We start from the raw sequence: 16,742 nt of genomic DNA, 5'->3' as shown, positions 1-16,742 counted from the left end.
AACTGGCCCACCTCACCCCAGCACTGTCTGTTCTAGTGGCTGTCTGCTGGTATTCCCTGGCATCTTTTTAGATTGTGAGCCCTTTTGGGACAGGGAGCCATTTAGTTATTTGATTTTTCTCTGTAAACCGCTTTGTGAACTTTTAGTCGAAAAGCGGTATATAAATACTGTTATTATTATTATTATTATTATTATTATTATTATTAATAGATTAGTCACCCCAAAATTCTTCAGAATTAATATTGTGCTTTCGGGGGAAAAAGACACTTACAATGCAAACCTATATATGTTTACTCAGAAGTAAGTCCCACTGATTTCAGTGGGTTTTAGTCCTAGCTAAGTGTGTGTAGGATTGCAGCCCTATTCACAGACAATGTATATCATGCACCTACCATAAAAAAAAACATTTCCCCCCCCCCAAATTATTTGGGGGGCAGGGCAAATGCAGTGAAATGAACAGGCACGATTTTCGGAGCTCTGTTTCTCACCTCTAATCTGCAGATCTAGGAGATTAGAAGACTGCCAGGAGAGACTTATCCCTGAGTAGGTTGGAGGGGGGGGGGCTTGCTTCTCAAGAGCTGGCCATTCAAGGCAGTGGGGGAGGAGATGTGGAAATCAAGACTAACTGCAAAACCCCTGTGGAGATACCATCTACTGAATAGATACCATCTAATGAAAGAAGATACTTGGAAGAACAAAGTAAGTGCTGTTTGCGTGATGCAAATCCCGGCTTTAAACAACTGACTTTAGGAAAAGGAGAAAGGGGAGGGAGGGTTCCTCCACCTCACCCTTGATTTTTAAATCTGAGAGGAGACAATTGAGTTTCTGGCACTATATGATTTTATCATCTGCAACCCTGTATGAGATATAAATTTTATTGGATGTTGGATTTTGGACTAATTTGATTGCAGAAGGACTTCGTGAGTTGACTATCGTTTGGTTGGTGTCTGTGGGAAGTTAAATGTTTGCATTCCATAGCAAAGAGATTGCCTATGACATATAGTGGACTAAAAGAAAACTGCAAGGGGGAAACTAAATCAGGAACAGATTGGGAGAATTTAATACAACAAAAGTTGGAATATTTGCTTGATATGAGTTGACAACAAGTGATCCAAACTTTACAAATCCAAATTATCGTGAAAATCCTAAACCAACAGATAAATAAGCTTAATGAAACGGAAGTTAAAGCTACAACAATGAAAAATAATGATCTACAATTTGAAAACACAATTCTAATTCTAATGGAGACACAGAGAGATGGAGCAGATTGGAAGATAAGTACCTAAAAGTTATTGGATCAGAACTGAGAAGAGACATGTCAACTAATAAGTGTAGCTGACCAAGAGAAGGAGATGACCTGCCAGGATCTATATTGGCAGGAATAAGAAGACAAAGAAGAAGGTGTATATCAAAGAACAAATCCTTAAGAGACATTCTTGTGAAGTTTATTAGGAAAAAAAGATGGAAAAGAGAGAAAAAAAAGTTTAGAGATGATATGCAAGATTTGAATTGCTATTTAAGATAATGACATGATTTGGTAGTGGTGTAATATTTGATTTGAGAGAAGAAAAAATATTTCTAGGTATTTTATAGGTCAATTTTGATGAACTAGGTTTAAATTTGTTTGATATTGTTTTGGAATCTATAGATGGGGAAATGATATGAAAGTAGAAAGTTAAGTTTAGAAAGTAATGGATATGTAATATATGAGTGGTTTGGTAGATTTGTTTATAATTAGATTTATGATAAGCATTTAGTAGTAATTTTGGATTAGAATAAGTTGTATTAATAAAAGAGTTTAAGATTTTGTATTTTATAGGTTAAATTTGATGAATTAATTTTGATGAATTAGATTTAAATTTGTTTGATATTGTTTTGGAATTTATAGATGGGGAAATGATATGAAGGTAGAAAGTAAAGTTTAGAAAGCAATGGCTATGTAACATATGAGTGGTTTGATAGATTTGTTTATAATTAGATTTATGGTAAGTATTTAGTAGTAAATTTGTATTAGAATAAGTTGTATTAATAAAAGAGTTTAAGAGTTTATTGAAAGAAGGAACATAAAGAATGATGGGAAAAAGAGGGGAGAGATAATTATGAAGATAAAATAGTGAAGTATATAGAATATGAAACAGGGTTTTTAGAAATGAGTATGTATTTTTTGCATATCCTTTTTTCTTCTTTTTATAATTATTTTCTTTCTTTCCTTTTTTATTATATTAAGAGATATAAGAAATTATTAGTAGAATAAATTATTAATTAATTAGTATATGGTATCCTGCAACCTCAATGTCTGTATGTATGTGTTTTTGTATGTGTGTTTATGGAAAAAAATAAAAAATAATTAAAAAAATTATTTCTGTAATGCATGTAACTATGTCTTTTGGAGTAACTGAAACTCCCTTAAAATAAAAATCTTTTATAAGAAAAATTGGGTGCAGTTATTGACCAAGGAATTCTATGTTGATAGGACCTGGGGCTTGGAGTAAGCAAAAAAAACAAACAAACAAAAAAAACATTGCTCTTGGGGGGTTGTGGAGGATGGTGTAGGTGGAGGAGGGTTAAATCCTGGTTGACTTGGGAATCTCCCCTGGTCCATCCCTACCCCAAGGGTGATGTTTGTGACAACAACCAATGAAGGAAGTTAAAAAAATAAAACAATATGGCAGACTTAAAAACAGCAATGGGTTGGTTGGCACGATAGAGCGGCCAAACTCAAGTAACGGTTTAGCAACTGTGTTCTGAACTTCCTCAGAAGTCTTCACAGTCAGCCAGATGTATAAGGCATTGCAATAATCAAGAGGTAACCTGAGCATGGATAACTGTGGCCACGCTATCTCATTGCTTATCATCTTACTTAAAATTCAGTAAGTTTGACTGTGTATGTTCCCATATTGCATTAATAAGCAAGACTTGAAATTGATATAGGGTGCAATGCAGCAGAAGCTAGTCACAGCTGAATGCCAATGAAATCAATTGGTCTTCTTAAGTATTCAACTATGCAATTTAGTTCCAATGATTTCAATAGGGCTGACTCACACATGAGCTCAGCCAGAACGTTCTATACACTGCAGAGGGTAGACTCACTCATGCGCCCAGTTTGTTAAAATATAAGGAAGGCATTTGGAAAAGGTGTCAAATTGTAACATACTTTCCCCAATTTATGGTTTTCTCATAGTGACAATTCTTCTCCTGTGGTTTTGAACTACATATTTTTTTGTTGTTCTACCATTGTTCTTCATTGTCAGAAGCAAAGGTGACATCAAATTAAGGCAAGCATACATCAAAATTGAATGTTCGATGTGTGGATGTCTATAGGCTGGTGTACATGAACTACTTCGTCACCCTTTCGAGCTTCTCACAAAGGAACAAGGTTTCCCAGCTCCATCCTTTGTCATGCATCAGAGAAAGGGGCATAGCAGTCTCCCATCCTGGCAGCATGCGCTGACTTGGGCACATGTTCACACTGCTCAGGCTTAGTGGACTATCACTGCCCAACATGCCACAGTAATCTTTGCTTTGGTCACACCCAGGCTTGTTTACTGTAATGCATTAGACACAAAAAGAATTTATGAAGAATGCTCAACAATTTCAACTGTTTCAGAATGTAACAGCCAGACTGTGGACCTGAGCTCACTTGGTCAGCTGTTGACACTTCCAGAAGCTCACAGAACAATCCTGTACATGTAGATTCAGAAGTAAGAGTTGAGTTCAGTGGGATTTCTCTTAGGTAATTGTATATAGGACTGCAGCCTAACACCCCAATTCTATCCTCTGCCCCACAGAAGAAAGCAGCTGTGCTGAAACTGCCTCTATTGCATCCTAAGCAGTAAAGGAGACTGCTGGTGGCCACCTGGAGTAAGAGAACATTTGTTCCCTTGCCCTGGGTAAGCCCCAGCACCTGCAATGGGCCTACTCAAGCTTGTACCAGCAAAGTAGCTGGTGTAAATCTGAGCAGCGCTACATGGGGAAATCAGGCCCAGGACAGGATACGGCAGAGGTCTCTGCCACTGTTCCTGCCTTACCCTGGGATAGACCCAACCCCTTCTTGCCCTTCCCCTGCCCCATTACACCCCCTTCCTGCTTCTGTTCCACCCTACCACTTTGCCAGCCTGTGGAGTCCTTACCGGTGCAGGTTTTGCACTGGCACCACAAGGCTCCCCACTGCCACAATGTGTCTTATGACATGTTTCCAACAGTGCATGCGCTTGTTCCACCAGTGGAGGGCAGTATAGGACTGGGCCGCAAATTAGGTGGTTACAGAAGAGAGGGTCTTCTCTGGGGTAGTACCCACTTTTGAGGCCCCCTTCATAAACAGACTCTTTACTATCTTATTGGATGTCAAGCTGAGGCTGCAATCCTGCACAGACTTACTTCAGAATGCATGGTATGTACTTCTGAGGCTATTAACACTAGATTATGCTTTAATCTGCTCTTTGCCTGTGCATTTAACAGCAGGCTCAACTGCAATTTGTTTCTTAATGTCTTTACTCTTTGATGCATTTTTTCCTGGGTGTGGCTATTTTACTTATGCTTTAGACTCCTATTGGCATTTTATATTATTTTTTATTGATCTGGAAGCCACCTCCAGGATTATTGTAGCAGAAAGTTGAGATAACCATCCCTTAAATAAATACTATTTCCTCTTTTAATGGTTATTTCCAAATGAATAATATATCTCAGGTTATAGACTATCAAAATGTGCTCCTAGCTGCTGGGTTATTTACATGCATCCCTCAATTTATGGAAGCAATTTGTGCATGAAACAGTTTGGTATGCGAAAATTTATTCACTGCAGCCTAAAATACATTAATTCTTATGTAATTTCTTCCACCTGGTATAAATTGGCAAAAATCAGTCCACTATTTCTCCTTTAAATCACTGCTGAAGGCACCAAGTGCATAGTGAGGCTTTGAGCTTTCACCTTTTACAGTCTATTTCAATATTTCAAATTTCATTGCAAGAGACCAAGCCTTTCCAGATTTCTTTGCCTGAGTCATCACACCTTTATTAAAAGCCAAACTTATGAAATTAAGGGCAATGTTGAATTAAAACAAAACAAGAATACAGGATTATTGTAGCAGAAAGGTGAGATAACTATCTCTTTAAGATTATACTCAAGATCACTCAAGAGTTTTGCACACAAACAACAACTGGGAGCATATCATGGGGTGATGTGATGTAGACCCACAATCCATTCATAGCGCAGACAGGGAAACAAAGATTGAATTGCTTACAAATGAATAGATTTCTCCGTTACAGAGAAAATTGTCTTCACAAATCAAAATTAAAGGTAATTTTGTCAAAACAAACATTCATAACTGAGGTGCTCATAAAATGAGGGACAGGTGTATTTCAAAAGTTGTTACATTAAACTAGTATGCAGGTTACAACTTTAGGGGGAAAAAGAAATAAAAAAGAACTAGATGTTGAATGAAAGATCTATCAGTAGACTCCCACACCTTCTTTCCGCATTACTGGCAAGGATTGTTCCCTTTTATTAAAGGTGCCGTTTCTCACTTTGAGGATTAGCATCAACCAGACTAATTACTGAAGTGCTAAGAGAGTAACCAAGCTAATAAAAACTGAAGAGAATTATCAGTCCTCTCAAACTATTACAAAGCAGACAAACCTTTGTCATTTAGAATATCCATTTAGTAAAGCAAGCTAATACTCATTAAAGTGCAATATTGCTTAGGAACCAGCTCGCTCTGGAAACACAGCTATTATTCCATTCCTTGCCTAGGGAGTTTGCTATATTTCAGCTAGACCACAGATTGTCAAGCCATCAAAGCAGAGCCACAGGAGCCATGAGAACGGAGCCAGGAGCTAGGAGTTGCAAGAGGAGGCCAACTCAGAGGAACGAAGTCACCAGTCAACAAAACATAACATAGAGTCAGGAGGTCATTGTTGCCCAGGTTGCCCAAGCAGAGTTCAGCCAAACAGGAAGACTTCTAGGGCTCACCTTGCTTGGGAGAGATCAATGTGCCACCAGCAAGGTTGGGACCAGTCCTGGGTCTGAGAATTCCCCATTACCTAGAAAGCAGTTCTAGTCTACAGTCCTGGTGACTCACAGCACAGAGCTGAGGACCCCAAGTGGTTCCTGATATAAACTGACTAGGGTCATCTCGTTTTACCATCTTGGATGGTAATATTTGAACACACTTGGCAACATTTGAAAATTTCACACAAAAGTTCTATTTTTCTACTGTCATTCATTCAGACCATATTAATTTAACAACTGAAGAGGATTCCGTTGGGGAGAACCATGGTAGAGCACATGCTTTGGTTGTGATTAAACCCCAGCATCTCCAGTTAAAAAGATCTACTGTCACCAATGACCATTATTCCAGTGCTGAGATGAAAATTCTCACTGAAGAATTTTCAGGTCAACTTCCAGCATATGTGACGGACTGGGGGGGGGAGTATACGAAACTGGGGTATTTTGTGGGAGATCTAAGAAACTCATGTAAAGTCTTGCAGACAGTTTACCACTAGTTGGCAACAGTGGTTTCTTTTTCATTACAGGTGTGTGTCACTTAACAATGGGGTCACGTTCTCCAACCCCGTTGTTATGCGATTAGGTCATTAAGGGAACATTCAGCCCAATCTAGTGCCTTTGTTGTGTAAACAACATACATCACACCATATATCACCCCACCATACATCATGATTGTGAATATTCCTCCACAATACTCAAGCAATTGTTCTAGAGTACAACAACAGTGCCTCCCCAGTAGGAGACAGAATGCCATTCCAAAAGCCATCTTGGAAAGATGCTATAGCAGGACATAACATCATTCAACGGGCAAATTTGGGTGAGAACAACGTAGTGCAAGGCAGGAGCCAGTGTCAGCCACCAAGAAAAACTCTTACCATGGCTGTTGCTATCATCAAAGAAACAGCAGGAAAAAGTGATAGTTGATACCAACCAGTTGACACCGACCAGATGGTTGATACCCTCCTTAGTAATGTGCTGAAGAATTTCTCAGCCCTCTCCTGCAAATTCAACAATGTGCCCCTCATTTACATTACCAATGAATGGGATGGAGAAGGAGAGGTTCTTTGGAACAACCCAAGTAACCAAAAGGAATGATTTTTTAAGCTGCAAACATTATGGATTCTTTAAAAATAGGAATACCTTACAGCAGAATGTTTACTAGACACATAATTATTAACATAAGAACATAAGAACATAAGAACAGCCCCACTGGATTAGGCCATAGGCCCATCTAGTCCAGCTTCCTGTATCTCACAGCGGCCCACCAAATGCCCCAGGGAGCACACCAGATAACAAGAGACCTCATCCTGGTGCCCTCCCCTACATCTGGCATTCTGACTTAACCCATTCCTAAAATCAGGAGGTTGCGCATACACATCATGGCTTGTACCCCATAATGGATTTTTCCTCCAGAAACTTGTCCAATCCCCTTTTAAAGGCGTCCAGGCTAGACGCCAGCACCACATCCTGTGGCAAGGAGTTCCACAGACCGACCACACGCTGAGTAAAGAATTATTTTCTTTTGTCTGTCCTAACCCGCCCAACACTCAATTTTAGTGGATGTCCCCTGATTCTGGTATTATGTGAGAGTGTAAAGAGCATCTCCCTATCCACTCTGTCCATTCCCTGCATAATTTTGTATGTCTCAATCATGTCCCCCCTCAAGCGTCTCTTTTCTAGGCTGAAGAGGCCCAAACGCCGTAGCCTTTCCTCATAAGGAAGGTGCTCCAGCCCCGTAATCATCTTAGTCGCTCTCTTTTGCACCTTTTCCATTTCCACTATGTCTTTTTTAAGATGCGGCGACCAGAACTGGACACAATACTCCAGGTGTGGCCTTACCATCGATTTGTACAACGGCATTATAATACTAGCCGTTTTGTTCTCAATACCCTTCCTAATGATCCCAAGCATAGAATTGGCCTTCTTCACTGCCGCCGCACATTGGGTCGACACTTTCATCGACCTGTCCACCACCACCCCAAGATCTCTCTCCTGATCTGTCACAGACAGCTCAGAACCCATCAGCCTATGTCTAAAGTTTTGATTTTTTGCCCCAATGTGCATGACTTTACACTTACTGACATTGAAGCGCATCTGCCATTTTGCTGCCCATTCTGCCAGTCTGGAGAGATCCTTCTGGAGCTCCTCACAATCACTTCTGGTCTTTACCACTCTGAAAAGTTTGGTGTCGTCTGCAAACTTAGCCACTTCACTGCTCAACCCTGTCTCCAGGTCATTTATGAAGAGGTTGAAAAGCACCGGTCCCAGGACAGATCCTTGGGGCACACCGCTTTTCACCTCTCTCCATTGTGAAAATTGCCCATTGACACCCACTCTCTGCTTCCTGGCCTCCAACCAGTTCTCAATCCACGAGAGGACCTGTCCTCTAATTCCCTGATTGTGGAGTTTTTTCAGTAGCCTTTGGTGAGGGACCGTGTCAAACGCCTTCTGAAAGTCCAGATATATAATGTCCACGGGTTCTCCCAAATCCACATGCCTGTTGACCTTTTCAAAGAATTCTATAAGGTTCGTGAGGCAAGACTTACCCTTACAGAAGCCATGCTGACTCTCCCTCAGCAAGGCCTGTTCGTCTATGTGTTTTGAGATCCTATCTTTGATGAGGCAGTCCACCATCTTACCCGGTATGGATGTTAGGCTGACCGGCCTATAGTTTCCCGGGTCCCCCCTCTTTCCCTTTTTAAAAATAGGCGTGACATTTGCTATCCTCCAATCTTCTGGCACCGTGGCCGTTTTGAGGGACAAGTTGCATACCTTAGTCAAGAGATCTGCAACTTCATTCTTCAATTCCTTAATAACCCTTGGGTGGATGCCATCAGGGCCCGGTGACTTATTGATCTTTAATTTATCAATGAGGTCTGAAACATCTTCTCTTTTAACCTCTATCTGACTTAACTCCTCGGTTAGGAGGGGCCGTTCGGGCAGCGGTATCTGCCCAAGGTCTTCTGCCGTGAAGACAGATGTGACATTCCTGAAGACAAGTGACATTTACTACATTGTAAACCTTTCTGGAAAGATTAACAAGATTAATTATAATGTATGTATAATCTGCCTCTTCTCGTTCTCTGTTCCTCCTTGGGGTACCAGGGTTCTCTATGGCAGTGGTCTTCAAACTTTTTCATGCAACTCCAATAAATAAATAAATACACTGGGGACCCACCACCAATACAGCCCCCTCCCGGATGCTATCCATTTCCCACCAAACAGCCCCATTTCCCCCTATTTCTAGTGTCTTCACAACAACCCTGTGAGGGAAAAGCCTGAGCAGGACCAGCTTTAGAAGCTGTGGGGCAAAACACTGAGATAATGCTGTGCAGGATTATTTCAAGAACTCCGTTTTGATAAGGCAGTATCATTTTTGGATTGGATCCAAGCCCTCTATAGCACAGTCATGGAAACGTGCCATTACCTCCCAAATGAGGCTTTGTGACCCTATTGGGGCTGTGACCTACAGGTTGAAGTACACTGTTCTATAGTATGTTGCTTTATATGCTGTATTTTTATATATTATAGTTTGAAAAATGCAATAAAAATAACATCAAAAAAAAGAATAAAGAAAAAAAAGAAATGAGTGCTGGTGGATTCTCAAACTCTCTTGGGGCAATTTTTTTTTTGTTTTGTTATCACAGCTTGTGTCTGCTTTCTCGTTTCTTTTCTAATCCTGCTTTTTTCCCCATGACACCTGAAGTAGTCTCTGTAAACAAAAAAAGTAAGCCCAGATGCCATTGAACAAGACATGGAGTTTCCTCTGAATGCTCCCAAAGCTGCTCTGACATAACTGTTGATGGTTCATACTGCATGTCAGAAACAAATGCCACATAAAAGCCTGAAGGACCCCCTCGCAGATTGCAGCTGGATATAAAGTGACACAAGGGAGGCTGTGAGTTGTTGAGGAAATGGCACAACAGGTGTCCAGTGGTGATTTTAATTAAAAATTTTCTAAAATGGGCTCCTCAGACTTAATGTGCACTAGCAGCAGCTTTAGAGGTACCTCAAATTTATGGACACAAAACATGACCCATGCTCTTCGCAACTCAACCACACATTTGCCTTTTATTTTATATCAGGACAGAGCAATTTAATCCATCTACTTAGGCACTTCTATGCTTCCTTCTTTTAGAAGGGATAAACCACTGGTGCCCATCTGTGGATTGGTATCATCTCATTTTGCAAGACAGGGAAGGCATAGTGGTGGTGCAACCAAGTCAGATTAGGTCCCTGAAGCAACTATATCTGACCCCTGGTGAACACACCAAATATTAATCAAGATGTGATACAAAGTTGGAATAGTTTCACTTCCCAGGAAAAGGGGGGGGAAAGTATTTTTGGATTGTTTACAACAGGTCAACTTTTAATGTGTATGCTTTCTCATTTTTTAAATCCTGCTTTTTTCCCCTCATACCACCTGAAGTCACTGAAAGATTCTCTGTAAACAAAAAGTAAGCCTAGATACCTTTGAGTTGCCTCTGAATGCTCCCTAAGTTTTGCTGTCCTCAGATTTTGCATGTTGGGTTCTTTCAACACCTGAGCTCAAGGGCGCTATAACTGGGAATCAATTTCTGCTAGATCAGTGATTGCCAAACTGTGGATCATGACCCACCAGTGGGTTGCAAGCTGATTTTGGGTGGGTCGTGAACCCATGAGAGAGTTTAGTTAGCTGCAGCCCCATGGGAGCATTTGGGTCTGCCATGCTGGCCACATCCACTCATGAGCAAGCTCAAGCAGCCAGGTGGCAGCTATGACAGTGCAGGGCAGTGCAGAGATCAGATGTCCCTTCCTGGGGCTCCTGGATTGGTGTCCAGCGTAGGAAACTTTTGGCAACAGGCCAAAGCTTTGTTTCTTTGGTCAACTGCTGATTAGCTGATATTTTGTGATTACACTGGTATAATGCCTCTGTTTCGATGACTGCAATTTCTTTGCAAGCTACTTTGAGAACACAAGGTAAACAGGGAGATAGTCAGTCTCCTCTGTAGACAGATGTTCTGGACTCTTCCAGAAGAATCGTTCTTAAGCACAAGCCTCAGTTTATAGGGATGGGTTGGAGATGCAAATAGGCAGAGTTATTTCTGACTTTTTTAAAAAAAAAAAGGATGGGGGCAAATAGTGAAGTAGAGGAAAAGGTAATGAAAGAAAAGGGGGAGGCTGTTTCAGGCGTACAGGCTGGGCCTGAGTGAAGGCACAGAGGCTGAAGGAGACAAGGGAAACAATATAAGGATATAAGAAGATGTATAAGGGGAAAATACTTCATAAGCATAATTTTTCCAGAACAGAAAAGACCATTATAAAATCCATTAATGGGCACTTCCTTCTGGTATCATCAATGGTGAAAATTTATCATCAGGAGAGCTTTGGCCTATTTCAAATTCCCAAGTAAACTGTGGTGGACCAAAAGACTTCGGCTACCACACAGAGGTTCGGTTCTTCTATATTGTCGTTTAGTAATACTGCTTTTCTCAGCACGGCACAGGCAAATCAAATTAAAAATCTAAACATTTTCTGTTTACTTGAAGAGAGCGGGAAGGTGAGAAGTATTGCAGGCATGTTGGGCAGAGTAATACTTTTCTGTCATCAGAAACCAATATTTTAGACAGACAGTATTTGGAAAGGGTTATTGCATATAAAATCACTCCTTCACATTGCCACTGAAACAATATTGCTCTCTCCTGGAGTGAGACTGGAAGCAATAACACAAACTGTTGCATTTATTCTATTTCCACTGAATGGTACTTCAGCATCGGCTCTCTCTAGAGCCTGATTTCCATGTTCACAAGTTCCACAGCAAAGCGATGACCCTCCTTTTGAAAGCTACTGAAACTGGAAGGAACCATTGAGGTCACAGTCAAAGCACAGTTTGGTTTCATTTGTGTGTGTGTACTGTCTTATTTTTTAACACAAGCTAATAGCAGATGGATCTGTATGTCCACAACCTGAAAACAGAGTAGCTCAGGAATTGTCTTCCCCCCACAGGAGTTTATCTGGGAGGTTGGATCTGTACTGGATCATTCCTCCAGCTCCTCAAACCATTAGTTACACGACCCCCAAGAGGGCCTTTTCAATCATAGATAGGTGTAATGAGCCTATCACTGGAGGATTTTCGAAGGGCAGTAAGGACTATTTTATTCCAATGGGTCTTCCCTGATCTGTATTTTAATCAGGTTTAAAACTGGCAAGATCCAGCACTCAATGGCTGCCGAGACAGCAAGGAACTAGAGTCGAGGTTTGAAAAAGCAGGCAATTAGAAGGATAACAAGGGCAGGGGACCAATTTGTAGGTGCAAAGGGTGGCCTAAAGACTTCCCTTAGCAAGAAATTGCCTACAACTGAGAGGCATATAACAGACAAAGGAACAGGATTATATCTCCAGGATCATGTGATTCCCATGACTGAGAAAATTTGTAGCATCTTGGCTAGAATAGATTACAGTTCACCTCAATGGCCCTTCTCTACAGTGAATCAGGATCTGACACCCCCCCCCACTCCACCCGAAGCTTCTTAGCCACTACAGAAGGCATCTATGCTTTCTGGTGGTATGAAAGCATAAGCAAATACCATAAAGAAACACCGATACATTACTTGCTAACAGGGACAAAGTATTCCTCCTCTTTGACTGCAAAGAATTACCGATGGCACATGCACCAAACATTCTCCTGTTTCTTAGAATGGTAAGCTGAATTTCAAAAGGGATTAGCATCTTCTGGCTATGCATGTTTAAGTAACAAAAATGCAAAGGACAATATATACAAAAAATTAGTTTAGTGAAGAAAAGAACCAAGTCAAAAATTCACCAAAAGCCAAGATCTTAAAATACAGCCAACGTTCTAACAAGTTCTAACATAAAACGGAACCATATGTAAAGACAAAACAGAACATAGGGGTAAAAAATAGATAAACTCTACAACAGCTCATATATCACAATGTACACCCCGGAGAACCATTCAAAAATCTGCAACAACCAGCCGTTTCACAAAATAAATATTGCCTTTTGTCTCTCAGGTCAAGTCTATGATGACTTTTGTCAAGTCTGCGTTAAGAGAGAGGGATGACCTTTCCAAAAAGTAATGTGTAAGCTTTTGGTGTAATCTGTAAGGCCTTAATTTGTGAGGAGATCCTGTCCAGGATCAGTATTTCTCAGATCTTGTCAAACCGTGCATGGAATGGAATTCTAGCCTGCTTTCAAATGCATATTTTGCAGCCGTAAATAAAAGAGACATTGATTCTCTACTTAAAGTTGAAAATAATTTTTTGTTCAGACTCCCAAAAATAATTCCAATGGGCTCAAATGGTACACTGTGATATATTCAATAGCTTAACTACCCCCAGATAGAAGGGATCTTAAGAGAAATCATGGCAAAATGGGGTCAGAAGACTCAGCTGCTGTTATTATTTCACAATGTATATAAAACTGATTTCACAATATCTCCACTTGTTTGAGAAAGAAAAATCAGCCAGCCTCTCATCATTCTCATGAAGGAGTAGGGTAGTTACAGTGAAGGCACCAAGCAGTATGCATTCCTAGGTCATGTATCCTATCAAGTATTGATTGTCTCATGGATCAGCTTACCTTGAAAGGCAATGGTTCTTCAGTAAGTAAACTCACAGGAAGTGAATTGGTACTGCTGGCAGGACTTATATCTGTACTCTAAGAAGAAAACAAAATAAATCCAGATTAATTTGGGGGAAAGTAGCACTATTGTGACACTATCAGTGTGGTTGATGCTCTGTGACTATGTGCAGTAACATGGGGAATAAAGCAACAGTGTATCAATTACAACAAAAACAAACAGAACATAAAAATTGTAATTAAAGGAAGCATGCTAACTGTGCTACTGCTGTTATTTTTTTTCCCTATGTTTTAATAAACACCTTCTGGAGCACTTCCATTAAAAAAACGAATTAGATCTTAAGAGCAATGTACTGAGAATCACAAATGCATAAGCACCTTTAAGAGTCCCAACGGGAACAATTACAAACAAATGCCAGAGTTCAATATGACCCAAAAAGCTGTGTTCAATATGACCCAAAAATTCTCAAACGAGAATTTTTTTTCTTCCACTGGACAACAACAGAACAGCCCAAGGGGAATGCAGAACTGCTGAGTTTTTGGAGTTTCTGAACTTTCAAAGCAACTTCCTGACTACCGCAAATAAAAAAAAGAAAAAAAATTAGAACATTAAATATTGAAAGGAAAGAGTAAAGTGATACTTTTTAATGAGAATGATTATGAAGAGAACTCCATGGGAGCTCTTGAAAAGCATCCATTCAGTTCTGTGGGACTTGAGCAGAAGAACAATCCACTAGATCAGTGTTTCTCAACATTGGTCCCCTGCCATACCATTTCACATGCTCCACCTATTGGAAATACCACTGAAAGTAACTGATAATGAAATCATCAACAGTTGCTTCTGAGTTTGGAGGCCAGATGCAATGCGATAAACACCAGTAAGAGGGGGACACCAGGATGGACAGAAGGACTTTTTCAAGCGCAGAAAAGCACGTTTTGGTGCTCTGTCTGCTGACCTGAGCCTCCTACTGCTGCTTGCTGCATTGTATTGCTGGACTCCCTGCCAGGTGGCAAGGTCTGGGGGTCCCATGAGTACCAGAAGACACCACCTTAACTACCACCGGCAGTACTCATACCACTGGTTGAGAAACAGTGCACTAGATTGTGCCCTAAGAACAGACCTGAACATCTCTTTACAATTCAACAAGATGAATTCAGTCTACCAGCATATCAAGAAACCTGCGGGCTTTCCTGCCTATGTGGCACTGCAAAAAAAGGGTGTTTGGGTTGCAAGGTTTTAAGCACAGGGGGCCTGTAGTAGCTACCTCCTTCAAGGATATTCCAGAGCAGGGGTGCCCAAACCCCGGCCCTGGGGCCACATGCGGCCCTCCAGGCCTCTCAATGTGGCCCTCAGGGAGCCCCCGCTCTCCAATGAACCTCTGGCCCTCCAGAGATTTGTTATAGCCCACACTGGCCCGATGCAACTGCTCTCAGTGTGAGGGCGACTGTTTGACCTCTCGAGTGAGCTGTGTGATAAGGACTTCCTCCACTGCTTGCTGTTTCACGTCTGTGATGCAGCAGTGGCAGTGAAGGAAAGGCTGGCCTTGCTTTGTGCAAGGCCTTTATAGGTCTTGAGCTATTGCAAGACCTTCATTCATTCATATAAGTTCATCTTTAATATATTCATTTATGTAAATTTATTCAAATTTGAAATGTAAATTAATTCTTTTTTTCCCCAGCCCCTGACACAGTGTCAGAGAGATGATGTGGCCCTCTTGTCAAAAACTTTGGACACCCAGAGTAATGTTCCAGAGTAATTCATTGAATTTTCAGATGTCATGGGGGGGGGGGGAAGTGTCTAGTCCTTTTATTTGTGGATGTCTGATGAAAAGGGAACATACTAGATTCTGCCTCATTTGTGGCCAGTTAATGGGGGGCTTTGACTATTGGAGGGGTGAAACAGCGTAAGTGGAGCCACTGGCATGTATGCCACACTTCTGGCCATTTGTGCCAATGGCCCAGAAGCACACAACAATGCCCTGGCTTTTGTCCTGCTGCAAAGGGCCTTGTGTTTCTGGAGCACGAGTTCAGGTAGCACAAGGCCAAGATAGGACTGGGTGAAGAGTGTTATTCTGTAGGAGTCTTTGCAGGAAAATGGTGGCTGCCATTTTTTCCCCCTGGAACAATGTCACGTCATGAAGTGCAGTTGACTTCTAATAATCTGGCACCCTTGGGACCTCTCTGGTGCCTTATTGGATACCCTGAACTATCAGGGGAACCGAGGCACCACTGACGTCACTCAGGTGGCCACAGCAGCTCAGAGCAATTGCCAAGCCCTGGCTGCTCTGATGTGAGCCCAGCACACTGTGACCCACTACTGGCCCTGTACTTGGAGGACAACCCGCTGCCCCTCTGAGAGCTTTCAGTGAGACCTGCTGAACAGTCGTGGATGCCACTGAGGGTCTGTTGCCCACGGCAGCCACTCTGCCAGGATACACCCGGAGCTGAGCCTGCTGCTAAGTCCAAGCTATTTTAATGCTAAACTATTGGGAGTACTGTACAATTGGGCTTGTAATGTGATTCTGGGGGCTCCTTGAAGAAAAAAAAAAAGTAAAAATAATAGCTCCCATACGATGGACACCAGGAGGAGTGACCACTGCAACACAGGCAGCTGTTGTATGGTTCCAAACCTCCTCAAATTCAAGCCTGGAGTGAACTTTGAGCTCAATCTCTGTTTCAGTACAATAAAATACCTTTAAACGTAGTAGGCTACCTGTACTTACGAGTGTTGTGGCTTGTTTGTGGTTTCCAAATGAGCCCCTTCACCATAAAATGTTTAGCTGTGGCCTGGTGGGTTGTCAAGCACAACTAAGTCACATGTTGTATAGGCCTGCCTAAGACTAGCTCTTCCACAAAATGCACCTCAAAGTACAATCCTGAGATATCCTCCAAACATTTCCGTAGCTCTCCAATTTTTGCAAACATGTTAACTACAAGTGAAAACAGATTGCCTTTTGCTCCAACTCATAAAGTTGCATTGTACAAGCTGCAACCCTCTGTTGTTCCATACAGAGAAGGCAATATGGCCACTCTAGATAATTGTACTGTAAAATATGTGCAGTGTCTTGAATGTCAGTCCCCCAAGATAGGGACAATTCTGTTTGCAACAACTGCTTTTAAACAACAATACCATACAGTGCTATGATGGCTGCCAGACACT

The 16,742-nt window shown here is 41.4% G+C and overlaps 1 protein-coding gene across 2 annotated transcripts in view; it reads right to left on the bottom strand.

The window, feature by feature from the left end:
* CCSER1 (coiled-coil serine rich protein 1) overlaps positions 1-16,742 on the bottom strand; it is a 741,465-nt gene that overhangs the window by 451,362 nt on the left and 273,361 nt on the right. For both annotated transcript variants that reach the window (XM_066632826.1, XM_066632827.1), the window contains exon 6: positions 13,583-13,660. In XM_066632826.1, the coding sequence (XP_066488923.1) occupies positions 13,583-13,660 (78 nt within the window). The remainder of the gene's footprint in view (positions 1-13,582; positions 13,661-16,742) is intronic.

This window comes from Tiliqua scincoides, chromosome 6 (assembly GCF_035046505.1).
Source record: "Tiliqua scincoides isolate rTilSci1 chromosome 6, rTilSci1.hap2, whole genome shotgun sequence".
Classification (NCBI taxonomy): Eukaryota; Metazoa; Chordata; class Lepidosauria; order Squamata; family Scincidae; genus Tiliqua; species Tiliqua scincoides.
Note: the sequence above shows the minus strand (reverse complement) of the source record. Positions and strands in the feature narration are given on the sequence as shown.